This window comes from Chrysemys picta, chromosome 4 (genome assembly GCF_011386835.1).
Source record: "Chrysemys picta bellii isolate R12L10 chromosome 4, ASM1138683v2, whole genome shotgun sequence".
Taxonomy (NCBI): domain Eukaryota; kingdom Metazoa; phylum Chordata; order Testudines; family Emydidae; genus Chrysemys; species Chrysemys picta.
The window spans coordinates 689,793-717,559 of NC_088794.1; the positions used below are offsets into that span (position 1 = coordinate 689,793).

The window sequence follows — 27,767 nt, forward strand, 5'->3', positions numbered from 1 at the left end:
CCCCCTTAGGTTGGGGGTGCTTGATGGCACTCGCAGTTCGCATGTGGGAAGGTTTATGCGGCCTGTGCCCTTTTCCCACCCCAATACCTCTGGGGCTCCAACTGGGCTGTGGTCTTCTCCCAGCGCTCCAGTCTGGAGGTCTGTGCTTTGGGCTCTCTTGGTTTAGAGCCGCCCTTTTAACCTTGGCCACCCTCCGGAAAGGCTCCTCTATGCTGGGCAAGGGTCCTAAAGCTGTTTTCCCCTTGTCCCAGGCCTTCCTCCCCCTCTGACAGGGGTCACAGGATCCGCAGTACTGTCGGACAGTAACAAAGACCCCAGGCCAGTAAAAGCTCCGTAGCAGCCTCTGCTGGGTACGCCAGGTTCCCTGGTGCCCTGAGAGGGGAATGTCATGGGCCCGGCACAGCAGCTGGCGGCGATACTTCTGGGGTATCACCAGCTGCCTCCTGATCCCCCCGACTCCATTTTCCCTGGGGGAGCCCATTCTCGGTACAGGAACCCCTTCTCCCACAGGAACCTTTTCCGGCCACCTCGTCCCATGGTCTGTACCGCATTGAGGTCGGCCAGGTCCCTTATCTTCCGCAAGGAGGGATCTCTCTGCACCTCGGCCTGGAACTCAGCAGCTGGGACAGGGATGGCCACCTGCTCTTTCTCGCCCGCTGGGTCAGAAGCTGCAGCCTCCCTGAGCCGTGTCCCTGGGCGTTCCCTCCCCACCAGGTTAGGGTCCTGCGCCTCAGGCAAGGCACTCCCCCCAAGGCCAGGGCGCAGTGCCCCTCGCCGGCTCTGACTGCGGGTCACAACTAAGGCGGTCTGGGGGCTGCTTGGCCAGTCCTCTAGGTCCCCCCCCATCAACACCTCAGTGGGCAAATGGTGGTGCACTCCCACGTCCTTGGGGCCCTCCTTGGCCCCCCATTTCAGGTGTACCCTTGCTACGGGAACCTTGAATGGGGTCCCGCCCACCCCGGTCAGGGTCAGGAAGGTGTTGGGCACCACCCAATCTGGGGCCACCACCTCGGGCCGGGCCAGTGTCACCTCTGCGCCCGTGTCCCAGTATCCATAAACTTGCTTCCCATCCACCTCCAGGGGAACAAGGCACTCGCTCCGCAGGGACAGCCCCGCGCCAACCCTGTAAACGGAGAACTTTGAATCCGGAGCATCTGGCCCCCCAGAGAAGCTGGCCTGGGGCCCTTCTCTCTCTTGAGCAGTTGATAAGCTGCCAGCCCCTCTTGCGTGAGAAGCCTGCCCCTCGTCCGTCTGGGCCTCCACCAAGTTAACCCGGTGTGGGTTCGGTCTGCTCAGTCTGTCCTTGAGCTTGGGGCACTGGGCCCGAACGTGGCCTCTTCGGCCGCAGTAATAGCAGCTCATGTCCCGTGGGTCCCCTCGAGCCGGTCGGTTGTCCCTGATGCTGGGCATTCCCCGTGGGAGGGGATTCCCCATATTCCCCCTTTGGGAGGTCCCAGGGTGACTCTCTCTCTGCATCGCGGCGGGCCTGTTCCTTCGGGGCTCCTCCCTGCCACCCCCTGACCAGCTCTTTACAAACTCATCAGCCAGCTGCCCTGCGTGTCGCGGGTTCTCTGGCTTTCTGTCCACCAACCACAGCCTCAGGTCGGATGGGCACCGCTCATACAGTTGCTCCAGTACCAGCAGTTTAATCAGGTCCTCCTTCGTCTGGGCCCCACCAGCCCACTTGCTGGCGTATCTTTCCATGTGGACGGCTAGTTGCAGATATGAGATCTCAGGGGTTTTATCTTGACTCCGGAACCTTTCCCGGTACATCTCAGGTGTCAGCCCAGACTCACGTAGCAGGGCCTTTTTGAATAGTTCGTAGTCCCCTTTCTCTGCCTCTTCTAGTTGGCGGTACAATGCCACGGCTTTGGGGTCCAGTAAGGGGGTAAGGACCCGGAGTCTGTCCGCGGGATCAACCCGGTGCAGCTCGCAGGCTGTCTCAAAGGCCTCCAGGAAGTCATCCATGTCCTCCCCCTCCTTGCGTGGGGCCAGGATGCACTTATCAAAGCTCCGTGCAGTCCTGGGTCCCCCCTCACTCACCGCAGCCGGGGGTTCGCTGCCCTTCAATCTCGCCAGTTCCAGGTCATGCTGACGCTGTCTCTCATTCTCCTCCCGTTCATGCTGACGCTGTCTCTCATTCTCCTGTCTCTGTCTCTCTTTCTCCTCCCGTTCATGCTGACGCTGTCTCTGTTGTTCACGATCCTCCAGCTCTCTCAGTTTTAGCTCTTTCTCCCATTCCAGCCAATTCCGCTCCACGGATGCTGGACGTCGCCGGGAGGATCCTCTGCTGGCCGGCGAGTTTCGCCGGGAGGGTCCCCTGCTGGCCGGGGGGGCCACGGCGCCTTCGGTATTTGCTGGGCTCCTCCCCACCCTTCCCCTAGGCATAGGAAGGAGGGGTCCCGGGAAGCCCTCAGCAGCCAGCTGACCACTCCCAGCTGGGACAGACACTGGTGCCTGCGCTGCATTTGCCAGGCTGCTTCCCTGAGACACAGGGATCAGTTCATTCGCGCGATCTTCCGCCTCCAGCCGGGCAATGAGCTGTTCTTTGGTGAGCCTCCCAATGCACAGCCCCCTCTGCTTGCACAGCTCCACCAGGTCGCTCTTAAGCCGCTTGGCATACATCTTCCTGCTGGCCACTCACCGGCCTGTGTGCTCACAGCTCCCCACAGTTCCCAGGGGGCCCCCTAGTGTGCCAGCCCTTCTCGAGGTCACCACCTTTCTGCCAGGGTCGAGCTGCAGACTCCTCCGCCCCTGGGACCACTCGCTGCGATCCCCCCGGGGGGACCCTGTTACTGCAAAAGTCCTTCTCGCTGGTCACACACTCCCAGGGGTAATAACCGTCTCTCTCTCACTCTTCAGCACGCCTGGTCCCCGTCAATCCCCCTTCGTTTTACTGCTCCCCAGTCACTTACTGCAGGAAGCGCCGTCCACGGGGTGCAGTAGATCCCGCCGCTGCCACCAGTTGTCGCGGAGTATTGGGGAACTCAGGGCCCTGCACCCCCGGCTCCCTGCGATTCACCATGACTCTCAGCCAGCCAGTAAAGCAGAAGGTTTATTTGGATGACAGGAATACAGTCCAAGACAGGTCTTGCAGGCACAGACAACAGGACCCCCTCAGTTAAGTCCAGCTTGGGGTCCCAGGGCATCCCAGCCCACCCCCCTTTGGGGGGTCAGAGCCATCTCTGCCTCCCAGCCATCTCTCCAGCTCGCTTCCAGCCCTCTGCCTTCAGCGACCCCTCCCACAGCCTTTGTCCAGTTTCCCGGGCTCAGGAGTCACCTGGCCTTCAACCCCTTCCTGGGTTCTCATGTTACACACTCAGGTATGCGCCTGGGGAAACTCCCATCCCCCAATGCAGACTATCCAAGCCACACTCCCCTGTCAGCATTCACAGACCACAGTGAGAACAGGCCCAGTTCGTCACAGCAGCACCCCCCACTGCCCATCCCCGGCCAGAGCCCCACTTCCCACTGCTGCACCCCATTTCCCCCACAGAACCCCATCCTCCCCACAGCACTCCCACGTCTATACACGCTTCCACAGCACCCCTCACTGTCCATCTGTCACAGAGTGTGGGGGGACACAAGGCCCTGCACCCCCGGCTTCCTGCGATTCACCATGACTCTCAGCCAGCCAGTAAAGCAGAAGGTTTATTTAGACGACAGGAACACAGTCCAAGACAGGTCTTGCAGGCACAGACAACAGGACCCCCTCAGTTAGGTCCATCTTGGGGTCCCCAGGCACCCCAGCCCCCTTGGGAGGTCAGCGCCCCATCTGCCTCCCAGCCCTTCCACCAGCCAGCTCCTGAAAATCTCTTCCTTCAGCAACCCCTCCCACAGCCTTTGTTCAGTTTCCCGGGCCAAGGTGTCACCTGGCCTCTAACCCCTTCCTGGGTTCTCATGTTACACGCTCAGGTATTCTCCGTCGGTCAGTCTCCCATCCCCCAATGCAGACTATCCTAGCCACACTCCCCTGTCAGCATTCACACACCACAGTAAGAACAGTCCCAGTTCGTCACACCCCCCACAGCGCCCCCTGCTGGGCGAGGCGGGGGCGGGAGTAGGTGGGAGCTCCCCCCACAGCGCTGCCCCTGTGATGGAGGCGGCAGGGGCAGGCGTGCGCCGGTCGTGGTGACGGGTGTCCCCGGTTTGTGCCCCGCAGACCCCGCGAAGCCGCCCGCGGAGGAGCCGGAGGCCGTGGCCCCTCACGCCTGCGCCCCCGACCCCCTGGTGCTGGAGAAGCTGGACCAGGCGCTGACCCTCCTGCAGCAGATCAGCCGCACGCTGGAGGCGGCGGGCGCCGGGGGTGGGGGGAAGGCCTGAGCCCGGCCCTGAGCCCAGGGGGCGCCCGGGCAGCGCGGGGGGGAGGGGCTGATCTCGGCGCTGTGGGGTCTCTATGGGGCCAGCTGGGGGGGGATATGGAGAGAGCAGCAGGGGAGGCATCGCGGAGGGAAAGCACCAGGGAGCTGCTGGAACAGGATCGGGGCTGGGGGGGCAGAGGGGGGTGGGGGCTTTGCTTGGTGCTGCCTGTGGGGGATGTGGCAGGGGGCTGTGCATTGGGGCAGGGCGGGGGTTGTGTATTGGGGGGGATGGGGTGGGGGGGCTGTGCATTGGGGGGATGCTGTGGGGGGCTGTGCATTGGGGCAGGGTGGGGGCTGTGCATTGGGGGGATGGGGTGGGGGGGCTGTGCATTGGGGGGATGCTGTGGGGGGCTGTGCATTGGGGGATGCTGTGTGGGGGGGGCTGTGCATTGGGGCAGGGCGGGGTCTGTGCATTGGGGGATGCTGTGGGGGGGGCTGTGCATTGGGGCGGGGCGGGGTCTGTGCATTGGGGGGATGCTGTGGGGGGGCTGTGCATTGGGGCAGGGCGGGAGTTGTGTATTAGGGGAGATGGGGGCTCAGCTTTCGGGTGGCCCCATGGGGTGGCACTGGGACGCAGGTTGTGAGCTGTTGTCTGAATAAAGCCACTGGTGATGCACGATCTGTGTCCTTGTCTGCAATGCGGGGGGTGGGGGGTGAACCCCACAGCTGGGCCCCCATCCCCGCCCCACACTCTCTGTGCCTGGGGTGGTGGGACAGGCCCCCCCGGAGGGGAACGGGGGTTGCCCCATCCCAGGGAGTGCAGGGTCTGGCCCCTCTCCCTGCTGGGACGCTGCCCGGGAGGGAGGAGAGGGTGTCCCGTGGCCGGGGCATTGGCTGAGGCCTGGCCAGGCTCGGGCAGCGCTGCCCCCGGGAAGGGGCGACTATAACCCGAGGGGAGCGGAGCCCAGAGCCGGGTGGGGGGGTCACACACCCCTGGGCTGGGGTCCCCGCGCCGACACAGAGCAGGGCTGGGGCAGGGACCCGCCTCCGCAGGCCCGGCTGGGACAGCCCTACACGGGGGTCCGGGGGTCCCTGGGTCCCGGCCCCACGAGGTTACCGGCTGCCCCAGGATAAAAACAACCCGGGCAGACGGCGCTGACGTGCCTGGGGGGATGGGACGGGACGTCCCAGCCAATCAGGGGGCTGCTGGCCACGTTCGGGGCTTATCGGGGCCCTGCCACACGGCTGGCCCTTTATCAGTACGGCCCTGGCACTCCGGTGCAGTGACGATGCCTCCTGCCCCCCTGCGCGCACCCCCAGAGATGTGTCTGCGCGGGGCCGTGCTGGCCCTGTGCTGCGTGGCAGCTGGTGAGTATGGGGCCTGTCCCGCCGCAGGCCCCCCGGGTCTCCCCGAGACCGGCCCCTCGCTGCCCCGGGATCTCCCCGAGACTGGCCCCTCGCTGCCCCTGGGGTTCCCCTGTGACCTCCCCGAGACAGGGCCCCTTGCTGCCTTGGGGGTTCCCCCTGAATCTGCTCAAGATGGGCAGGAGGGCAGAGCCAGCTCAGGGGGGAGAGGGCCAGGCAGTTCCCCCCATCATCCCAGGGCAGGGTGTGGGGACCCCAACAGGAACGACCTGGCCTGGAGAGATTCAAGGCCCATCCAAAGGTTTGGGGGCAGTGGGAACTTTCCAGCAGGGAGCAGAGGCAACCCCAGCCCAGGAGGGGTCCGCCCGCCCCAGAGGATGCTGGGAGTGAACGGGGCACCCCCCCGCCCCAGAGGATGCTGGGGGAGAACGGTCACGCCCCAGACGATGCTGGGAGGGACGGGCGCCCGGCTGGCGGTGCAGTGGGCGGGCCCATGGCAGACCAGCCCCGGCGGGGGTGACCCTGCCCCTCTCCCCGCAGCGGCCTGGCTGCAGGTGTCGGTGGGCCCCTCGCCGGTGCGGGCGCGCCCCGGGCAGCGCGTGGTGCTGGAGTGCCTCGTCGGGGCTGACTACCCGCCCCTGGAGCTGGAGCAGCTGCAGGTGCGCTGGCGGCACGAGGGGCGCACGGTGCTGGAGTTCGCCGGGGCGGTGCGGGCGGCGCGGGCGGGACTCAGCCTGGCCGAGGACGAGGTGAGGAACGGGAACGTCTCGCTGGTGCTGCAGCGCGTCACCGTCAGCGACAGCGGGGAGTGGACCTGCTACATCCTCTACCCGCCCGACCAGGCCCAGGGCAGCCTCACCCTGCGCGTGGCAGGTGAGCACGGGGGGTGGGGGGGCAAAACAGCACCAGCACCCCCTGCTGGGGGGCACCGACCCACCCGCATGGCCTGTCCCCCCCCCCGGGCACCCGCACCCGCCCGCATGGCCATCTCCTGTCCCCCCACTGGGCAGTCCCCATCCGCCCGCACGGCCAGTTCTCCTGCCCCCACAGCGCCCCCTGCTGGGGGCACCGACCCGCCCGCACGGCCAGTTCTCCTGTCCCCTCCCCGGGCAGCCCCCTCCCGCCCCTCTCCTGCCCCCACAGCGCCCCCTGCTGGGGGGCACCGACCCGCCCGCACGGCCAGTTCTCCTGTCCCCTCCCCGGGCAGCCCCCACCCGCCCGCACGGCCAGTTCTCCTGCCCCCCCGGGCAGCCCCCACCCGCCCGCACGGCCAGTTCTCCTGCCCCCCGCCGGGCAGCCCCCACCCGCCCACACGGCCAGTTCTCCTGCCCCCACAGCGCCCCCTCCTGGGGGGCACCGCCCCACCCCACTCCTCATACTGCCTGCACCCACATGCCTTGCCAGTACCCGCCCTGCTCCGCATCACCGCCCTGCAGGGTGAGGCCGTGGTTGGAGTGGGGCAGGCTGCCAAGGGGCTGGGACCCTGCAGCGACCCTGACGCGATGCCGTGCTGTTGTTGCAGACCCGACGGTGCCCCCCAACACCTGCCCCCTGGGCGGGGGTGCCCCACGGCTGCGGCAGCTGGAGGAGGTGATCGGGGGCTGTGTCCGCTCGGCCAGCGAGCTCCAGCGGCACCTGGCCCGGCTGGCTGCCGAGGTGAAGGAGTGTCTGGGCAGCCCGGAGGCCGAGGAGAGCCCACCCCGGGCACAGGCTGAGAGCGCCAACCAGACGGCACAGGCATGAGCCCTCGGTCGTCCACCCAGCACCCGCTGGGCTCGCAATGTCCCCGGACACAGCTCCCGCAGCAACGGGGCTGGGATCCCCGGGGACGGACGGGGACACCCACATCACAGCAACGGCTTCGCTTCCGCAGGGTGTGACCGCAAATCCGGGGGGCCGGGATCCTGCGCGCACATGGGGACACAGGCCCCGTCTTCCCTAAGGGGCTTTGGGACGTCTCGAGCCGCTGGGGACGCCAGGGGCCGGATGTCAGATGGGGGAGGCTGGCAGGGTCAGGGGCTGACGGCTGGACGCCCATGGGGGGGTCTATCTGCATGCACTGTGGCTGTGCCGCTGGGAGACCCCGGGTAGCGAGCTGGGCGGGGACAGCGGGGGTGGGGGGCGTCCATGGGGGGCTGTTGTTCGGCGTGTCGGGAGGGGACTGCGTGGGGTGTGATCAGCTCCCAGTGCGGTGCCAGCTGCAGCGCGCGGATAAGGAATAAAACGCTCGTCACGCTCCGTGTCCTGCTGCCAGTCGGTGGCCGCGTGTCCCTATCCCCCGCGGCTCCGGCCCCTGTGGGGGGTGCAGGGACAGGTCCGATTCTTCTCCCCACAGTCATTTGCCCTGGGCTTCACCCCCCCATACCCCGATTCCCCACTGGGCTGAAGCCCACACTGGGTCTGCCGGCCCAGAGCCCCTCAGTAGCACCGGGCCCCCCCACCCGCTAGGGAAGGAGGTGCCGGGCGGTGGCGTCAGGGTGAGCAGAGGCGGGTACACCGGTGCAAGCCGGGCATAGCCGAGCAGTTGCCCAGCATGACGGGCTGTAGCTAGGGTGACCCAAAGGGAAAACGGGGCACCGCATGGGGCTGGCCGGAGCCGTCTCCCATCCCCCCATGCAGGGTTGGCATCGCCGCTCGTCCCCCCCATATGTTCCTCCACACCCCACTTTTTTGACAAAACTGGGCATTTGACCCAACTGTTGGCCAGAGCAAACGGGACAGATGCCTTCTTCTGCCAAAAGCCAGGATGGCCGGGACAGGGCTTGCAGAAGGGACTGTCCTGGCCAAACCGGGATGTACCGTCACCCCGTAGCCAACACATACCTCGGCGGTGGTGCCCGGGCAGCCAGCGTGTGCTTAGCCCCGCAGCACAAGAGGGAGGAAATGCCGCATGCCCCATGGAGATGGGGCCAGGCCCACTGCACCGGGCCTCAGGGGACACCCCGTCTGCCCCCCGGGGATTGGGGAAGGAGCTCTCCGAATGCACCTCTCCCTCTCCACCAAGCCCAGGGCGCACTGGGCAGGGGCTGCACCCCTCTCTTTGCACCCTGCCCTGGGCAGTGGCATCTGCAGGAGACCTCAGAGAACGATGGCCCCCCTGTGCCCAGTGGGATGGGGGAGCTGCTGCCCCATACCTGGCTGGGAGGGGGCTTGACAGACGGGGGTGTGGACAGAGCAGGCCAGGGAGAACGTGGGAGTCTCCATGGGGTCTCCCTGTCACTGATTTGGTCACAGAGACCCCCTTGGGACTGTCACCTGACGTGCTGAAGTTACCTCTGAGCCTATTTTCCCTGCCAGTTTGGGACTCCAGAACCCTGCCTTGTGGAGCCAGACGCCAGCCTGCTGCAACACAGACCCAGGTCTGGTCCACACCCCCAAAGCTGCAGACTTTAACCCCAAACTGCTCAGCAGGTCACCTGTCTCCAGCACCCAGACACCCAGCTCCCAATGGGATCCAAACCCCAAATCAATCCGTTTTACTCTGTATAAAGCTTATACGGGGTAAACTCATAAATTGTCCCCACTCTATATCACTGATAGAGAGATCTGCACAGCTGTTTGCTCCCCCAGGTATTAAATAATTATAAAAAGTAGGATTGAAGTGGTTCCAAGTAATAACAGACAGAACAAAGTCAGTCACAAAGCAAAATAAAACAAAACACGCAAGTCTAAGCCTGATACATTAAGAAACTGAATACAGGTAAATCTCACCCTCAGAGATGTTCCAATAAGCCTCTTTCACAGACTTGACTCCTTCCTAGTCTGGGCCCAATCCTTTCACCTGGTACAGCCCTTGTTCCAGCTCAGGTGGTAGCTAGGGGATTTCTCATGACTGGCAGCCCCCTTTATCCTGTGTCACGGACTCACAGATCGTGCCCACTCTTGGCCCCGTGCGGTCCCTGGGGGGAGCCCCCTTCAGTGCGACAGCCCTTCTCGGGGGTCCACTCTCTCTCGGGGTCAGGTCCCTCCACCTCCTGGAGCCGCACCTCTCTGAGCCTGAGCACGTCTGTCTCTGCCGTGGGCCCCCTCAGGGAGTCCACTCGCTCTGGACCCCCGCGGCCTCCACCCCCCCAAAGGGAATAACGCAACCCTGTTCTCTAGACTGGAAAATATTCCCCAAAGCCCCTTCACCCCCTTTCCTGGGGAGGCTAGAGAATAATATACCAACCAATTGCTTAGCAATGTGAGCACAGACCAACCCCCCCCCCCCCCCGCACCTCCCCATACTCTACAGAGATCCCCTGGAGAGGGGAAGCAGGACTGGGTCCAGGCAGGAGGCCGAACTGCGCCCACTCAGCTCTGTGGAGTACCAGAGACTGTGGGGTATTCCCCCGTCCCGTCTCCATACTGCCCGGTGATGGAAGTAACTCCATAGGCTGTGACTCATGCCGCTACACTGCGAAAGGGAGGTCTCGTTGGGGCCTTATCGAGTTTCTGAGGCCACTGAATGCGCCCAGAAGCGCAGGACCCACTGACACAGACTCGGGACTTTGCTACAGCTTGCAGCGTCCAGCGGGCCTAGCTTCCCAGGGCTGTGTCTGGGACCAGAGATATCGGCTGGTGTCATTCGGTCGCACAAACCAAGGAGCAGCTGACACACCAGAGGCTGTGTGTGACCAGCCCAGGGGTGGGGAGTCTCACAGCAGAGCAGGGTAAGGCTGGCTCCCAGAGTCAAGCGTTGGAGTGACCGAGCAGATCACTGATCCGGATAGCAACAGAGGGGAACGTCACAACTGGAAAGGAACAAAAAGACAAGTGAACATGGGCACAAACTGGAGAACAGCCTCCAGAGACTGAGACGACCTTCAGGAAGTGGAGAGCTTCCCGGTACCCCGGCACTTGGTACTTGGGCCCCTACCCGTTCCGTCTGACCTAGTTTATCTACCAGATGCACATGGTCAGAAACTATAAATAACGATTCTGTCTGAAAATCTATAAAGGTGAAAAATTGATTAAGCCTAAATTGGGTGGACGTGTGCCTCAGTTTCCCACCTTACAGGGCACTCCAGCCCCCCACAGGCCATTCCAGTCCCCCATAGCCTCTGGTGGTGACCCAGGGTATGTCACTGTCACCTCAACCTTACCCAGACTCTGAGCGAACTCTGAGGTCACGTAGCTCCTCCCCCCCGTGACAATGGGATTGATGTTTGTTACCTGCCAGGTGGATCTTCGTTGACAGACCCGGCGTGCACAGGCAACTAGGAAAATCACAAGGAAGACGAGGATCCATATGACAACTGCGACTGTGTCACCTGTTGACCCTGCGCCATGAGAGAGAGAGTCCGGCCGTGTTACCAGCATCAGAGCCAGGAGCAGTGGAACGGGGGCGGGGGGGGGGCGGGGGGAGGGACAGACACACATGGCCTGTGCACTGTTTAATGTGGCAGTAATTTGGGGGCGGGGGCTGCACTGTCTCCCCACCCTGCAAGCCTCGGCGCTGGCAGCGGGAGCTGATAAAGCTCCCTCCCCTCAACGCGCAGCCCCTGTCAGCGGCGCCAGCCACTTCCTGGGGGAGGGGAGACAAAATTCCCCTTCACCCCACTAAAGATCCTACTGCCACTGGCCCCCCATCCCTGAGGGCTCCAGCCCCAAGATACTCTCCCCACTGAACCAATCCCCATCCCTGAGAGCGCCAACCCCCAAATACCAGCCCCACTGTACCAGCCCCCCAGCCCTGAGGGCTCCAGTATTTCCCCCTCCCCTTGAATTTCCTCTGCACTTGTACATTCGATCCCCTCGTTAGCTCACTCTCTGGTCCCACGGCCCCAGGAATCTCTCCCCTCTGATGGGAGCTGGGCACTGGGGTGTGACGCGGGAAGAGTCTCCCCTGAGCAGTGACCGATCGGGGTGAGGGGCCCCCAAGGGAACCATTCCCCCTGCACAGACGCTTACATGTGACAGCCAGGGCGAACGCCTCCTGCAGGGGTTGAACCAGAGACGCGTGGCTGACGCGGCAGGTTAAGATGCTGCCTCTGTCCCTAAACATTGGGGTGAAGGTGTAGGTCAGGGTGAGGTTAAAGGTCCCATCCAGGTTCCTCTGCAGGGGAGAATATGTGGATTCAGGCCGAACCCGCCCATCTCTCAGCCACATGACGGCGATGTCCCGGGGGTAGAATCCCCAAACGTGGCAGGGGAAGGAGGGTTGTTGTGAATTTCGTTCCCGATCGCTGGGGGATGGAGATCCTGGGAGCGGCTGGAAATAAGGGAGAGAGGCAGAGTTGGAATCTGATGCACCGAGAGGCAAACGGCCCTGGTCGGTCTGAGCTCCCTGGGATCCTGCAGGAGCGAAAGGCCCATTTGCCTGGCTGGGCCAAGGACACGTTTGTGTGGCCCCCGACTGATCCAGTCCTGCAGGGGACAGCCAGGGAACTGGTCCTGCCCCATAGCTCCTTCTCCGCCCTGGTCAGTCTGGCCTCAGCAGCTCCCCCCTGCTCCCCACATGCTGCTGGCTCTGCCCACAAACGCCAGGGAGCTGCTGGATATTCCAGGTCTCTCGCCCCCGACGGCAGCTGGCTTCCCAGCAGCAGTGCCCCAGAGCCCAGCAGGAAGGGGGCAGGGTGGGTAATTCTGCTGTAGGAAAGTCCTGGGGCTCCCGCCAGGCAGCGGCTGCCAGGAGGCAGCAGGGTGGGAACGAGGTTTCAGTGAAGGTCTCAGGAGCGGCCGTCCTGGAGTGTGGATCTGACCTGAGCTTTGGGGAGCTCTGGCCAGGCCTATGTCGGTTATTCCCTAGTTAATCAGCTCTGATCGTTTGTGCCTCTGTTTCGAAGTGGGAATTTTCTGTACTATTTGTATGACTCCAGTGCGTGCCTCAGTTTCCCTGGGCACTTTGCATTGTTCCCAGTGGGCAGAGCAGGGTAAAAAGCTGCTCCGGGGGCAGAGCAGGAGCCGTGAGGTGTGTGTGTCACATAACTGGCGGGGGTGGGGGGGGGAATGGGTCATTACACGACTGGCTGAAACCAGAGGGTCAGAAAGACAAAGGGAGCCCCAAGGACTGAACAGCTGACACCTGCCCCCAGGAAATCCCAGCCGGCGAGCGGGTGACCCCAGCAGGGCTCGGCGGGAGGACAATGGACGCAGGTGACAGGAGGCTGGGATAAGAACTGGCTTTGGAGACACTGCAGCTCTGCCCTGGCCCGGGACTGACAGACAAAGGGCCGGGAACAGGGAGAGGGAACCCAGGTGACCCCAGTCTCCATAGGGGGTGTACCCCACAGGGCTCGGAGAGTCACTGGGCTCGGTGGCTCACAGGACAGTTTGGTTACATGCCTGCGGGGCCGTCAGATATTTTCTGAGGACAAGTCTACACTGTAAAATTAACGTGACCTAAATTACATCAGCGTACAGCTAGCACAGGAATTCAATTGCTTTGGCACGTCCATGCTACGGCCCTTGTGTCGGCGGTGCGCGTCTCTGGTGAGGTGGGAATGTTCTTAATGTTCTGTCAGAATGCTGCGTGTGCCTCAGTTTCCCCTATGGGTATCTAGGTGGTGGGACAAGGGTGTGTGATCGCTGCAGAGACCCCTAGGGGGCAGGTGTGACTGCGACTGGCAGCCTGGGCACAGAGAACGTCCGACACTGTATCCTGGCAACTGATGGCCGGGCCCATCCTCTGCAAGGAGCCAGACGGAGGTGATGGAGAACAAAGAGACCAGGTGACGGGTTTGCCCAGGAAAGAGACAGAGCCCGGAGGTGGGCAGCTGGGCATGACTGAGGCTGGGCTGCTGGAAGGTGGTCAGTCTCCTGGTGTCGGACTCAGGGGTGTGGGGGGAAGCCCACAGCCCTGGGCTCTGGACCCCCGCAAGACGGACTTTGCCGAATCTTCCTAATTTCTGTGCTAACAAGCTGTGTTCCATGCTGGGTTCCCAATGATTAATAAACCTTCTGTGACACACACTGGCTGGGAGTCACTGCTGACTGCGGAGTTGGGGTGCAGGGCCCTTTGGGGGCATGTAGGCTCCCCAGGTGTCCCAGCCAGGTGGACTCTCACTGCAGGAAGCTCACGGTGTAAACAGGGGGATGAATGCTCCCAGGACAGATCCAGGAAGCTCTGAAGACAAGGAGGCTCCTTGCCCTGGTGAGAGTGAGCCCTGAGGGGAGACACGCTGCACTAGACTCCTGGTGCTGCCAGAGCACCGAGACTGGGACTCTCCAGAGCTGGTGGCAGCAGTGGGATAACTGCACCCCGTGGATGGTTGGCTGCTGAGGTCACCAGAAGCGTCCAGCAGGAAGCGACTGGGAGCGGTGAAAGAAAGGAGAGTTAGAGGGAAGAGCAAAGAGATGGCCTAGAACCGTCTCCGTAGGAAAGATGTTGCAGACCTGTGCCGGGGAGGGGGCTGCACACTGGAAGGTGCATCGGGGCCGAGCTGATTGTGCAGCTAGAGGAGGAGGATTGATCTCAGGAGCAGGGTCCTGACCCACGCGGGGCGACCAAAGTGTCTGGGAGCAGCCGGAGCGGCAGCCAGGCATCCCCAAGACTCGCGTCCCCAGCCAGCAGGGGGTCTTCACGACCGGATTCCCCAACAGTGGCCTGGACTTGGAGCTGAGACTAAAAGAGCCGGGGGGCCACAAGAAGGAATGAAGGCCAGAGGCACCGACTCTGTGGGTGCTCCGGGGCTGGAGCACCCATGGGCAGCCCCCCATCAGCTCCCACCCACCCCCGGTGCCTCCTGCCTGCCGGTGGCCCTGCAGATCAGCATCTCCCGCCTCCCTCCCCGCACCTCCCACCCATTACAAACAGCTGTTCCGCGGCGTGCAGGGAGGCTGGGAAGATGGGGGAGAGCCGGGACATGGCGCACTCAGGGGAGAGGTCGGAACTGGGTGGGAAGAGGCGGGGTGGGGGTGGAGTGGGGATGGGAAAAGGTGGGGCAGGGGTGGGGCCTTGGGGAAAGGGGTGGAGTGGGGGCAGGGCCTGGGGCAGAGCAGGGGGTTGAGCCCCTCCCGGCAGTTTGAAAACTCGGCGCCTGTGTCGAGAGGACCATGGCAAACAGCGAAAGCACAAGGATGAGCTGCAGGAGAAGCAGCGGCAGCATGAACTTTACTGTCCAAGATGGACTTTGCTGGGTGAGTCACTGCTGAGTGCGAAGTGGGGGTGCAGGGCCCACCTGGCTTCCCCAGGAGTCCCGCCCAAGTGGACCTGCTGTGGGACGTGCACGGGGAGAACAGGGACGCTGAATGCTCGGAGGTCAGAACCAGGAAGGTGAAAAGGTCCCCAAGGGGGGCAGCACGCTACACCAGAGTCTGGGTGAGCCCCACACCGAGCAGTTCCAATGCACCGAAACTGCGACTCGGTGAGACCTGGGGTGAGGGGTGGGAAAACTGCAACCCATGGACGGTCGGCTGCTGAGGTGTGACGAAGCAGGGAGTTTTCTTCTTGTTTTTACTGGTTTGCATGCAGAGGGCGTAGGTGTCACGGAGTGTGGGGGAGTCAGGGCCCTGCACCCCCGGCTTCCTGCGATTCACCATCACTCTCAGCCAGCCAGTAAAGCAGAAGGTTTATTTAGACGACAGGAACACAGTCCAAGACAGGTCTTGCAGGCACAGACAACAGGACCCCCCCCCCAGTTAGGTGCATCTTGAGGTCCCAGGGCACCACAGCCCCCTTGGGAGGTCAGCGCCCCGTCTGCTTCCCAGCCACTCCACCAGCCAGCTCCTGAAACTCCCCCCTCAGCGACCCCTCCCACAGCCTTTGTTCAGTTCCCCGGCAAAGGCGTCACCTGGCCTCCAACCCCTTCCTGGGTTCTCATGTTACATGCTCAGGTCTCCTCCCTCTGCCAGTCTCCCATCCCCCAATGCAGACCGTCCTAGCCACACTCCCCTGCCTTCCCAGCCAACACTCCCCACTCAGCATTCAAAGACCACATTAAGAACAGTCCCAGTTCATCACAGTAGGACTCAGTTTCCCTGGGTGTTACTGGTTTAACAAGGTGGTGGGAGAGGGAGTTTGTGGTTACAGAAGGCCAGTGAATGGCCTGGAGGATGGATGCCCCAGTGACTGGTGACCTGAATTACTTTCCAAAAACTTATCAAAAATAGCATCCTGAAAAGCTGGGACCTGGATTGGGGTTCCCTCCGCCACCCCCTTCTCTGTCCCTGAGAAGTGTGACTGCTCCCCTCCAGGAGGTCAGTGACAGTTCCGTCTCAAAACCTGGGTAACGGCCTGATCAGATGCTGACTCATCCATTTGGTCCTGGGCATCCTCTCCCAAGTGACCAGTGAGGAGACATCCCTGTACCCCACTATTCCTTCCCCAGTTCCCTCCTCGGGGCCCCTCCTAAGACACATTTCTCTGTGCTCCCTAGGAAGGCGCCTGTCCCTTGTTCATCTGCAGAACTCTGCCAGCTAACAACTGGGACAGTTTCCTTAATCACGTCAGGGACAACAGCTCTCCTGCCCCTGCGCCTGAGGGCATGTTGCCTTCTGATGGAAAGGAGCCAGTCTCAGCCCCTCTCACACTTGGGACCACCCTGCTTCCCTGTGTTACAGAGTCACAGGGACCCCTCACCACCTCAGTGGTTTCTGAGATCCCCTCCCCCTTCTCTGGGTTCTCCTCTGGGACACATTGCTCTCTGCTCCCTAGAGCCGGGTCTGTCTCTGGTTCAGCTGCGACCGGCTGGCAGCTCACAACCTGGACAGTTCTCTCCCTGGTCGGCATCACACCCCCATCCCTTCCTGAGGTGGTGTTGCCTCCAGTTGCAGTGCAGGGGTTGGTCTCAACCACCACCCCTACCTGGAAGCATGTGGCTTCCCCCTGCTGTAGAAGAATCAAGGAGACTCTCCCCCATTCTCTCAGCAGTTCCTGAGACCTTCCCCTTTCCCTCGGGGGTCCTAGCATAACACTCCCTCCTGCTGCAGGCAAATACTGTAACCTGAGCGACCCGGAAAACATCATTACCAAGGAGCAGGTCGAAGAGGAGCTGTTCCATCACCCCCACAGTCACAACACTTTCCAAACCTTCCCACCCCACATGGATTTCAGCTAGTGGTACGAGGAACCTGCTTTCGCCCACCCCCACAATCTCTGCCATTTGGCCAGGCAACATACTGGCCTTTGGGACCACACGCTGCTTAACCAGAGAGATCTGGGCCCCTGTATCCCTCTGCCCCAAGTATTCCCTGCCATCAATTCTGACAATCTTAACGTGCTCCACATCTGGTTCTGCAGAGGCGAACCTCACAGAACCAATGACAGTTTGTGACGAACTGGGACTGTTCTTGCTGGGGTGTGTGAATGCTGACAGGGGAGTGTGACTAGGATGGTCTGCATCGGGGGATGGGAGCCAGCCCAAGGGAACATACCTGAGCTTGTAACATGAGAACCCAGGAGGGGGTTGGAGGTCAGATGACTCCGGGGCCCGGGAAACTGAACAAAGGCTGTGGGAGGGGTCGCTGAGGGCAGAGGGCTGGAAGCAGGCTGGAAGGAGGCTGGAGAGATGGCTGGGAGGCAGAGATGGCTCTGACCCCCCAAGGGGGGTGGGCTGGCATGCCCTGGGACCCCAAGCTGGACCTAACTGAGGGGGGCCCTGTTGTCTGTGCCTGCAAGACCTGTCTTGGACTGTATTCCTGTCATCCAAATAAACCTTCTGCTTTACTGGCTGGCTGAGAGTCATGGTGAATCGCAGGAAGCCGGGGGTGCAGGGCCCTGAGTTCCCCAAAACTCCGTGACAACTGGTGGCAGCGGTGGGATCTACTGCACCCCGTGGACGGCGCTTCCTGCAGTAAGTGACTGGGGAGCAGTAAAACGAAGGGGGATTGACGGGGACCAGGCACGCTGAAGAGTGGGAGAGAGACGGTTATTACCCCTGGGAGTGTGTGACCAGCGAGAAGGACTTTTGCAGTAACAGGGTCCCCTGGGGGGATCGCAGCGAGTGGTCCCAGGGGCGGAGGAGTCTGCAGCTCGACCCTGGCAGAGAGGTGGTGACCTCGAGAAGGGCTGGCACACTAGGGGTCCCCCTGGGAACTGTGGGGAGCTGTGAGCACACAGGCCAGTGAGTGGCCAGCAGGAAGATGTATGCCAAGCGGCTTAAGAGCGACCTGGTGGAGCTGTGCAAGCAGAGGCGGCTGCGCATTGGGAGGCTCACCAAAGAACAGCTCATTGCCCAGCTGGAGGCGGAAGATCGCGCGAATGAACTGATCCCTGTGTCTCAGGGAAGCAGCCTGGCAAATGCAGCGCAGGCACCAGTGTCTGTCCCAGCTGGGAGTGGTCAGCCCGCTGCTGAGGGCTTCCCGAGACCCCTCCTTCCTATGCCTAGGGGAAGGGTGGGGAGGAGCCCAGCAAATACCGAAGGCGCCGTGACCCCCCCGGCCAGCAGGGGGTCCCCCCGGCGAAGCTCGCCGGCCAGCAGAGGATCCTCCCGGCGACGTTCGGCATCCGGGGAGCGGAATTGGCTGGAATGGGAGAAAGAGCTAAAACTGAGGGAGCTGGAGGATCGTGAACAACAGAGACAGCATGAACGGGAGGAGAAAGAGAGACAGCATCAGCGTGAACGGGAGGAGAAAGAGAGACAGCATCAGCGTGAAGAGAGACAGAGACAGCATGAACGGGAGGAGAATGAGAGACAGAGACAGCATGAAGAGAGACAGCGTCAGCATGACCTGGAACTGGCGAGATTGAAGGGCAGCGAACCCCCGGCTGCGGTGAGTGAGGGGGGACCCAGGACTGCACGGAGCTTTGATAAGTGCATCATGGCCCCATACAAGGAGGGGGAGGACATGGATGACTTCCTGGAGGCCTTTGAGACAGCCTGCGAGCTGCACCGGGTGGATCCCGCGGACAGACTCCGGGTCCTTACCCCCTTACTGGACCCCAAATCCGTGGCATTGTACCGCCAACTGGGAGAGGCAGAGAAAGGGGACTACGAACTATTCAAAAAGGCCCTGCTACGTGAGTTTGGGCTGACTCCTGAGATGTACCGGGAAAGGTTCCGGAGCCAGGATAAAACCCCTGAGATCTCATATCTGCAACTAGCCGCCCGCATGGAAAGATACGCCAGCAAGTGGGCTGGTGGGGCCCAGACGAAGGAGGACCTGATTAAACTGCTGGTACTGGAGCAACTGTATGAGCGGTGCCCATCCGACCTGAGGCTGTGGTTGGTGGACAGAAAGCCAGAGAACCCGCGACACGCCGGGCAGCTGGCTGATGAGTTTGTAAAGAGCCGGTCAGGGGGTGGCAGGGAGGAGCCCCAAAGGAACAGGCCCGCCGTGATGCAGAGAGAGAGTCACCCTGGGACCTCCCAAAGAGGGAATATGGGGAATCCCCTCCCACGGGGAATGCCCAGCGTCAGGGACAACCGACCGGCTCGAGGGGACCCACAGGACATGAGCTGCTATTACTGCGGCCGAAGAGGCCACGTTCGGGCCCAGTGCCCCAAGCTCAAGGACAGACTGAGCAGACCGAACCCGCATAGGGTTAACGTGGTAGAGGCCCAGACGGACGAGGGGCAGGCTTCTCACGCAAGAGGGGCTGGCAGCTTATCAACTGCTCAAGAGAGAGAAGGGCCCCAGGCCAGCTCCTCTAGGGGGCTGGATGCCCCAGACTCAGGGTTTTTGGTTTATACGGTGGGCGCGGGGCTGTCCCTCCGGAGAGAGTACCTTGTTCCCCTGGAGGTGGATGGGAGGAAGGTCAATGGATACTGGGATACGGGCGCAGAGGTGACGCTGGCCCGGCCCGAGGTGGTGGCCCCAGATCAGGTGGTGCCCAACTCCTACCTGACCCTGACGGGGGTGGGCGGAACACCAGTCAAAGTGCCCGTGGCAAGGGTACACCTGAAGTGGGGGGCCAAGGAGGGCCCCAAGGATGTGGGGGTACACCCGTATCTGCCCACTGAGGTATTGATGGGGGGGGACCTGGAGAACTGGCCAAGCAACCCCCAAAAGGCACTGGTTGTGACCCACAGTCAGAGCCGGCGAGGGGCCCTGCGCCCTGGCCTTGGGGGGGGGTGCCTTGCCTGAGGCGCAGGACCCTAACCTGGTGGGGAGGGAACGCCCAGGGACGCGGCTCAGGGAGGCTGCAGCTTCGGACCCAGCGGGCGAGAAAGAGCAGGTGGCCATCCCTGTCCCAGCTGCTGAGTTCCAGGCCGAGTTACAGAGAGACCCCTCCTTGCGGAAGATAAGGGACCTGGCCGACCTCAATGCGGTACAGACCATGGGACGAGATGGCCGGAAAAGGTTCCTGTGGGAGAAGGGGTTCCTGTACCGAGAATGGGCTCCCCCAGGGAAAATGGAGTCAGGGGGGATCAGGAGGCAGCTGGTGGTACCCCAGAAGTATCGCCGCCAGCTGCTGTGCCGGGCCCATGACATTCCCCTCTCAGGGCACCAGGGAACCTGGCGTACCCAGCAGAGGCTGCTACGGAGCTTTTACTGGCCTGGGGTCTTTGTTACTGTCCGACAGTACTGCGGATCCTGTGACCCCTGTCAGAGGGGGAGGAAGGCCTGGGACAAGGGGAAAACAGCTTTAGGACCCTTGCCCAGCATAAAGGATCCTTTCCAGAGGGTGGCCAAGGTTAAAAGGGCGGCTCTAAACCAAGAGAGCCCAAAGCACAGACCTCCAGACTGGAGCGCTGGGAGAAGACCACAGCCCAGTTGGAACCCCAGAGGTATGGGGGTGGGAAAAGGGCACAGGCCGCATAAACCTTCCCACATGCGAACTGCGAGTGCCATCAAGCACCCCCGACCTAAGGGGGGGCGTGAAACTGGAGGGGCCTGGTGTAATTCTCACCAAGGAACTGGAGGGATGCGGGGGCATCCATGGGAACGGGGGTAGGTTCGAACTTCCCCGGGTCACTGGCTAAAGTGACCCTGCTCAGTTCGGTCTCGAAGGGGGGAGAGATGTGACGAACTGGGACTGTTCTTGCTGGGGTGTGTGAATGCTGACAGGGGAGTGTGACTAGGATGGTCTGCATCGGGGGATGGGAGCCAGCCCAAGGGAACATACCTGAGCTTGTAACATGAGAACCCAGGAGGGGGTTGGAGGTCAGATGACTCCGGGGCCCGGGAAACTGAACAAAGGCTGTGGGAGGGGTCGCTGAGGGCAGAGGGCTGGAAGCAGGCTGGAAGGAGGCTGGAGAGATGGCTGGGAGGCAGAGATGGCTCTGACCCCCCAAGGGGGGTGGGCTGGCATGCCCTGGGACCCCAAGCTGGACCTAACTGAGGGGGGCCCTGTTGTCTGTGCCTGCAAGACCTGTCTTGGACTGTATTCCTGTCATCCAAATAAACCTTCTGCTTTACTGGCTGGCTGAGAGTCATGGTGAATCGCAGGAAGCCGGGGGTGCAGGGCCCTGAGTTCCCCAAAACTCCGTGACACAGTTCCAATCGCCTGGGGGGTTCTGTGGTGTGGACAGCAGAACTAACATGAGCTATTGTTTGCCTGCTTCCGCCTAACACAGGGTATTTATTGCTCAGGTGATCAGTGGAATTACACCGATAGCACCTTCTGGGCTCTTCCGCTCTTCCAGGAGGTTTGGGATGAGGGTTAGAGGGATGGTTTTGGGGAGGTGAGAACCCAGCCCCCCAGCCTCTTGCTAGGGATAAAATGGGATCTCCCCGTCCCACCAGCTTCAAAGCCTCTTTCAGTGGTTTGTTTTCAAGAGATGCCTGGGTCGGTTCAATGGCATCAGCAGTAGACGCCATCTCCTGCACAGACCTTACGTCTTTGTCCCATGGACACGGCTTCACATCCGCCTGACACACGCCCAGGAAATGCCCTTGGGCAACCAGATCCAACAGGCCCTCACCTCTGCCCCTCACCCACTTTCCCAGCAAATCTTTCATTTTGTTCACAGATTCCCCATTACTCATCCCAATATCCCTCTTCAGACCCCTAAATGTAACTCTACACGTTTCAGGGGGAATCTGAAACCTTTGCAAAACAGTGTTTTTAAGTGTACAATAGTCTAAAGCATCTTCAATGGGCATTTCATTGAATGCATTCAGAGCGTTGCCAGTTAATTGTGCAGTCAGGGTAGGAACTCTCTTGGCATGAGGGATTCACGCACTGCACACGGCCTTTCAACGGTGGTCAGATACTTAGCAATATCATCCTCCTCATAAGTGTTCCCATTTGTGGATTTTGGGAGTGATGGGAATCGCTGGGGTTGGAGGGTTCTGGTTCTGCTTCTCTAGCAGCTCCAGTTGGTGTTTTCACTCTCTCTCTCCTCCCGCTTCTCCTTTGTCTCCAGTTCTTTCAGTTCCAACAGTCTCTGATGTTCTCTCTCCTTCTCTGCAACCTGCAGCCTAAAAAGCTCCAACTTCGCAATCACTTCACTGCTTTCTGTCATTTTCCTGCTCCTCTGTCCCTACTTCCCTTTCCCGAAATAAGCAAATAGGAAATAACAAACCAGTAGCCTCCTCCTAACGCTCATTAGCCACCACACTTAAAGCCTCACTTAAAATCTTTGCACCAGTGTTTGAAGTGCAAATCTTGCTAAGTACAAGCAGCTGTGTATTTCCCCCTGCTCGCTGCGCCACTGTGACAGGATCCCCGGGGTGCAGCCTGGGACTGTGGGACCACTGGGCCCCCTGAACTCTCTCCAGCCTGGGCTGTCTCTCACAGTGCCTTGCTAGTGACCAGCAGCAAACCCCTCCAGGCGCTGTGATCACTCAGCACAACCACATGTGGAGCCCCACACCCAGCTAGATTGCACGAATGCTCCCAGAGCCACTCGTGAATCACACCGAGAAAGGCACCTGCCAAATCTTCCCAGCTCCCAGCCTTGCCCCACAGGAATATACCTTCTTGCGCTGCTCAAGACGAGCAATGCAGATTTATTAATTGGTTCACCACTTCATGAATGGAAAGTGGACATACACCAGCCTTTGTAACCTGAGCAGATTCACCAGACACTTCTTACAAACTGACTGGTAAAGATAAACAGTTAAACAAGTGTATTGACTACAAAAGATAGATTTTAAGTGATAGTCAGTAACAGGCAAAAAGAGTTAGTTACCAACAGAAATAAAACATAAGCCTGCAGTCTAACCTCTCAACCCTATTAGACTGGACAACATCTAGGCTAAGTAGCTTTTCTCCCCCCACTGGATATTGCAGTTCCTAGTACACAGATTTCACCCTTGAAACCTGGCCCAGTGCCCTCAGTTGGGGTCTTCAGAGTGTCCTTGTTGCTTGCAGCGTAGGTAGGGGGAGGAGAAAGGCCCAGCGTGGGGCCCGTGTCTGTTTCATACCCTCAGTCCATGGGCTTGGGACACATAAGGCCAGGCCTGTCTGGGGGCATTACTGAGTCCCCAGGCCAGGTTGAGCAATTCCCCTGGTGGGGCCTCGTGCAGGTGAGTCATTGCGTTGTAGCTCCCTGGCTGGACAATGGCTGGTGATGGTTGTTTGACACCCGTCCGGGTGTTAGTTACTTTCCTTGCTGTTGCCTCTGGGGGAGCCAATATGTGGCTAATTCCCCAATTTACAGCATGTTTTAGTGACAGCCCTACAACACAATCTCATAACTTCACATGCACTAAAGATACACATCTATGGATAGAGAAATGACTCTCAGCAGATCATAACCTTTCCCCTGATACCTTACAAGACCTGCTTTCTATGTGAGATCACAATTACAAAAAATAAAGAGTATGGGGGTTACAGGACGCTCCCCCAAGATATAGAGTGCCACAATACCCATGTCCCAACAACGATTCAGTATTTTGTCAGGCAGAATTAGAGTCTTCTTCTGTCCCCAGCCTATGCAGTGTGTGTGTGTGTGTGTATGGGGACAGCTGGGGGTCAGAGGGAGCCGGCTGGCCTGGCATTTCTGTTATAAAGCCAAAGTCAGATCTGAGTGTTCCTCCGGCCTCCCACTGTCCCCACTACTGTACTGGGCCCCTTCAGCCCTAAGGGCTCCAGCATCGCACCCCCCACCCCCAATATTGCCCTAAAGTACCAGCATGGGTCTCTGCTGGGGTCCCATGTCAGACTCAACTGAGTGCCCCCTTCAGTCCATAACATCCAGTTGGGAGCCCAGCACCCCTCACCTGTGACAGCCAGGGGGAACTCCTCCCGCAGGGGCTGGGCCAGAGCCGCGTGGCTGACGTGGCAGGAGAAGATGCTGCCGGAGTCGCTCGCGCTGGGGGTGAAGGTGTAGGTCAGGGTGAGGTTAAAGGTCCCGTCCGGGTTCCTCTGGGGGGCAGAGTGGGTGGCGTCGGTAAGAACCCGCCTGTCTCTCAGCCACGTGATGGTGACGTCCCCGGGGTAGAATCCCCACACGTGGCAGGGGAAGGAGGTCGCTGCGTCTGTCCTGGCCGATCGCCGGGGGATGGAGAGTCTGGGAGCAGCTGGAATGAGAGAGACAGTCATTGAGCTGTGTCTCGACATATATGTGATAATTTTGGGTTACCCCCATGAGCCAATCTGAGTGTAAGTTACACAGATATCCCCAGTTCAGTATGGTGGGGCACGAAACACCCCGGGTCACTGTGAGGTTCTACCCCAGTAGGATGTAGGAAGGCGCGTCAGACACGGTGACTGAGGTGCGTGGTACAGAAGGTGTCAGTGCCGGGCAGGGCAGGAGGGGGCTGGGTTACAATTTCCCCGGCTCACATCTCTTAGGAGCAGGAAGCGAGTGGGCAGCAGAACCCGGCACTCAGCTGTGTGAGTGCACTTCACGTACCCGTTGGGCAGCTGGATTCCCCCTGAAGGAATTACATCCGGTGGGCAGGAGTCCTCACCCCCACCCCCTCCTCCACCTGCTGGATTGTGGGACCAACACAGGAACAGCCAGTCCCCAGTTCCCAGCCAGGGAACGTCCGAGCTCTTCTCCTGTCCTTACCGAGCACACGGAGGGTCATCTCTCCCTGCAGCTGCTCCGTACCGTAACCAACGACACATTTATACAGTCCCTCATCCGACACCATCACACTGGAGAGCGACAGGGATGCGTTCCCGTTCTCCAACTCCTGCTCCGACACGCTCGCTCCGGGCTGGGATTCTCCCCTGCCCTGGTCGTACTGCGCGATCTTCTCTTTCCACAGATACCACTGAACCCGCAGGGAGGTCAGATCAATCGGCCCCCCGACGTCGAACCGACATTCCAGCAGTGCCCCAGAGCCCAGCAGCGCCCGGGAGGAGGGATCTGTGAATATCTGCAGCCGGGAACCTGCGCAGGGAAAGAGAAAAATCACACTCTGGGGCTCGGTACAGGGCTGGGCCGGGGACAGGTCGCTGTCTGGGGATGGACGTGCCAGTGATGGGATCTGGTACCCCAGGGAGGGGGAGATGGTGGGGTACCTGGGGCAGGTGCCGGCTGTGCTCTGGCTCCCCTGGGTGTATCAGTTACTAGACACACCCACCCTTTCTCCTTCCCAAACTGTCCCACACAGGGTCCCTCCGAGCCGGGACAATGCAGCAAGGGGAGGTTTTGCAAATAGCTCTGGGCTTCTTCCCACATTCACTCCGGCCCTGTTCACACCCCTCGAGCGATCTCTGGTGCCCTGTCTGCACTAGCCCGGCTCACCCCACTGGGGCACAGAGCTGGGGCAGAGCTGGGGCAGAGCAGGGTTAGACGATACAGCGATAGAGTGCAATAAACACCGCCCCCCTTCCCCCCGTCTACACGCGCTCCCTGCTGGGCTATGGCACAGGGGGGACCCAGCAGAAGGGCTCTAACCCCCCTGCTTCCTTCTGGGCCTGAGCCAGCCCCACACCGAGTGGTCATAGGGGGGGCTCCTCTGGGGGCAGGTTAGTCCGTGGATGTTCCTGTCCCAATATCGGGGGCCAGCTGCTGTGGGAGGCAGGACCCAGACTAGAGGGGCGCTGGGATGCTCCGGCCTGGCTGTTCCCAAGCGCCTGTCCCCGGAGTAGGGTCAGGAGGTGACCTAGGGTTACCATACGTCCGGTTTTTCCCGGACATGTCCGGCTTTTCAGCAATCAAACCCCCGTCCGGGGGGAATTGCCGAAAAGCCACACATGTCCGGGAAAATGGCCGGCACTTCCTCTCCCCCTGCGGCTCTGCTCCACTCCTCCTCTCTCAGATTTACAGAGCCAAGCTGCCCGAGCCAGCGCTACTGGCTTCGGGCAGCCCCCCCCTGCCTCCAGACCCTGAGCCCCCAGCCAGGCACTTCTCCTACCCGGCTCTAGCTGAGCTGCTCCCGCGGTGCAAGGTCCGGAGGCAGGGGGGGCTGCCCGAAGCTGGTAACGCTGGCTCGGGCAGCTCTGCTCTGTAAGTCTGAGGGGGAGGAGCCGAGCAGCTCAGCTGGAGCCGGGGAAGGGACGTGCCCAGCCAGCTCTGGGTCCTGAGGCAGGGGAGGGCTGCCCGAAGCCAGCAGCTCGGCTCTTACAGTCTGAGCGGGGAGGAGCAGCTCAGCTGGAGCCCAGGTAGGAGAAGTGGGGTCCGGAGGCGGGGCTGGGGGGTGCTGAGCGGGCCGGAGGGGCCGGGGGGTGCTGAGCGGGCCGGGGGGCTGGCGGGGCTGGGGGGTGCTGAGCGGACCGGGGGGGCCGGGGGGTGCTGAGCGGGCCGGGGGGCCGGCGGGGCTGGGGGGTGCTGAGCGGGCCGGGGGATGCTTGGCCGGGGGTCCGGGGGCTGGCGGGGCCAGGGGGTGCTCGGCCGGGGATCGGGGGCCGGGCCGGGGGGTGCTGAGCGGGCCGGGGGGCCGGCGGGGCTGGGGGCCGCTGAGCGGGCCGGGGGATGCTCGGCCGGGGGCCGGCCCAGGCATGAAACGCCGGGGGAGGGGCAGCCTGGGCCGCTCCTCCTCCCCCCACACCCCCCCTTACCTGCTTCAGGCTTCCCGCGAATCAAATGTTCGCGGGAAGCAGGGGAGGGGGCGGAGTTGGGGTGGGGACTTTGGGGAAGGGGCGGAGTTGGGGCGGGGGGCATGGGCGGGGCTGGGGGTGGGGCTGGGGTCCGGTGGAGTGTCCTCCTTTTGGAGGCTCGAAATATGGTAACCCTAGGTGACCGGCCGGGTCACCGCTGAGAGGTTTTGCCCTGACAGACACCAAGATATTGGGCAGCAGCAGGTCCCCGGTGCCCTGTCTGAGCTCTGTGTGCCCGTCCCTTCGCTCAGACCCCGACCCCCCTCTCCTGCCCCCGGGATTCCCCGCGGCTCCCCCATTCCCTCCCCTGGCTCCTGTCACACCCTGGGGCATTCACACGGGCTCAGGGCAGACTCGGCGGCTGAGGCCGGGCAGAGCTGGGCAGTGACTGACCCACCGGTACCCAGGGCCCGTCCCCGGGACTTTACTCTGCTGGGAGCCCTGGGGCCCCGCCCTGCCCGCCCCCAGGACACCGGGGGGTCTGTACTTACCGGCCACCCCAAGGACGAGGAGGGGGAGGAGGAGACCCCCCCGACCCATGGTCCCCACCCTTCGTCCCCACAGAGTCGCCATCTCCGGGGCTGGCAGGGCCCCCAGCGAATTCCCTTTCACTTTCTGTGGCTGTAACAACAGGAAACGGGCGGAGAGAAGAGTTTACAGTTACTGATCCGGTTACACCCAGACACTCATCAAGCCAGAGCAGCCAGAGGGAAGGGCCCAGCCCCCCCACCCCCCGTGACCCCTTCCGCTGGTCTGGGGGTGAATCCCCTGGGGTTGGGGGGGCTAGGTCCTCCCAGGAATGGTGATGGGGTCAGTGGGGTGTTGTGTGGGGTGTGGGAGCCATGGGGGCTACTGGGTGTAAGGGGGGTTCTGTGAGGTGTGGGAGCCGTGCGTGTTACAGGCTGTAAGGGGAGTTATGTGGGGTGGGGGTTATATGGGGTCATGGAGGGCACACAGAGCTGGGGGGCTGTGGGGACAGGGAGGGATTTCTGAGGGGAGGTGGGCTATGCGGGGACAGACTCCCAGAGGGGATTTGGAGCTGGGGGGAACAGGGCGCTTGCTCCCCCTCGCTGGCCCCACAGACACGGCTCAGGCCCCGGCTCGGTGCCCGCGCTGGGCAGCTTATTTCTGTCCCTTCCACACCAGTGTCAGGCCCACGGGCAGCGCCACTATTCACAGCGTCCATCTGTCTGTCCATTAGCCGCCAGCCCTTCCCAGGCCCAAGAGGGGACCAGGCTCCCTGCCCCGAGCTCTCTCTGGGCCTGGGCGCAGCTCGCCCGGTTCCACTGTGCCCTGGGCCTTGGGATCACGTTAATCCTTGGCTCCCCCAGCCTAATGAGCTAATCACACCCCGA

At 61.7% G+C, this 27,767-nt stretch overlaps 2 protein-coding genes across 2 annotated transcripts; one reads left to right on the top strand and one right to left on the bottom strand.

Annotated features, from left to right (window-relative positions):
• Positions 1–5,346: 5,346 nt before the first annotated feature.
• On the top strand, positions 5,347–10,046 carry LOC135983280 (uncharacterized). The gene is made up of 3 exons (XM_065594105.1): positions 5,347–5,669; positions 6,207–6,539; positions 7,189–10,046. The coding sequence occupies exons 1-3, from the start codon at positions 5,474–5,476 to the stop codon at positions 7,407–7,409; spliced, it is 750 nt and encodes a 249-aa protein (XP_065450177.1). The 5' UTR covers positions 5,347–5,473; the 3' UTR covers positions 7,410–10,046.
• LOC122172971 (tapasin-related protein-like) lies at positions 9,330–27,077 on the bottom strand. Its single transcript, XM_065594104.1, has 6 exons — positions 26,904–27,077; positions 24,434–24,760; positions 23,640–23,939; positions 11,559–11,859; positions 10,821–10,927; positions 9,330–10,399 (listed from the first exon to the last, which is right to left on the bottom strand). The coding sequence occupies exons 1-4, from the start codon at positions 26,983–26,985 to the stop codon at positions 11,726–11,728; spliced, it is 843 nt and encodes a 280-aa protein (XP_065450176.1). The 5' UTR covers positions 26,986–27,077; the 3' UTR covers positions 9,330–10,399; positions 10,821–10,927; positions 11,559–11,725.
• Between the last annotated feature and the right edge of the window lie 690 nt (positions 27,078–27,767).

Coding starts and splice junctions, on each gene's coding strand:
- LOC122172971 (XM_065594104.1), bottom strand. CDS start 26,985: ATGGCGACTCTGTGGGGACGAAGGGTGGGGACCATGGGTCGGGGGGGT. Junction 24,761..26,903: donor CCTCGTCCTTGGGGTGGCCG/GTAAGTACAGAC, acceptor TTCCCTGCGCAG/GTTCCCGGCTGCAGATATTC. Junction 11,860..23,639: donor GTTCCCCCTGGCTGTCACAG/GTGAGGGGTGCT, acceptor CCTTATTTCCAG/CCGCTCCCAGGATCTCCATC.
- LOC135983280 (XM_065594105.1), top strand. CDS start 5,474: ATGGGACGGGACGTCCCAGCCAATCAGGGGGCTGCTGGCCACGTTCGG. Junction 5,670..6,206: donor CCTGTGCTGCGTGGCAGCTG/GTGAGTATGGGG, acceptor CTCTCCCCGCAG/CGGCCTGGCTGCAGGTGTCG. Junction 6,540..7,188: donor CCTCACCCTGCGCGTGGCAG/GTGAGCACGGGG, acceptor CTGTTGTTGCAG/ACCCGACGGTGCCCCCCAAC.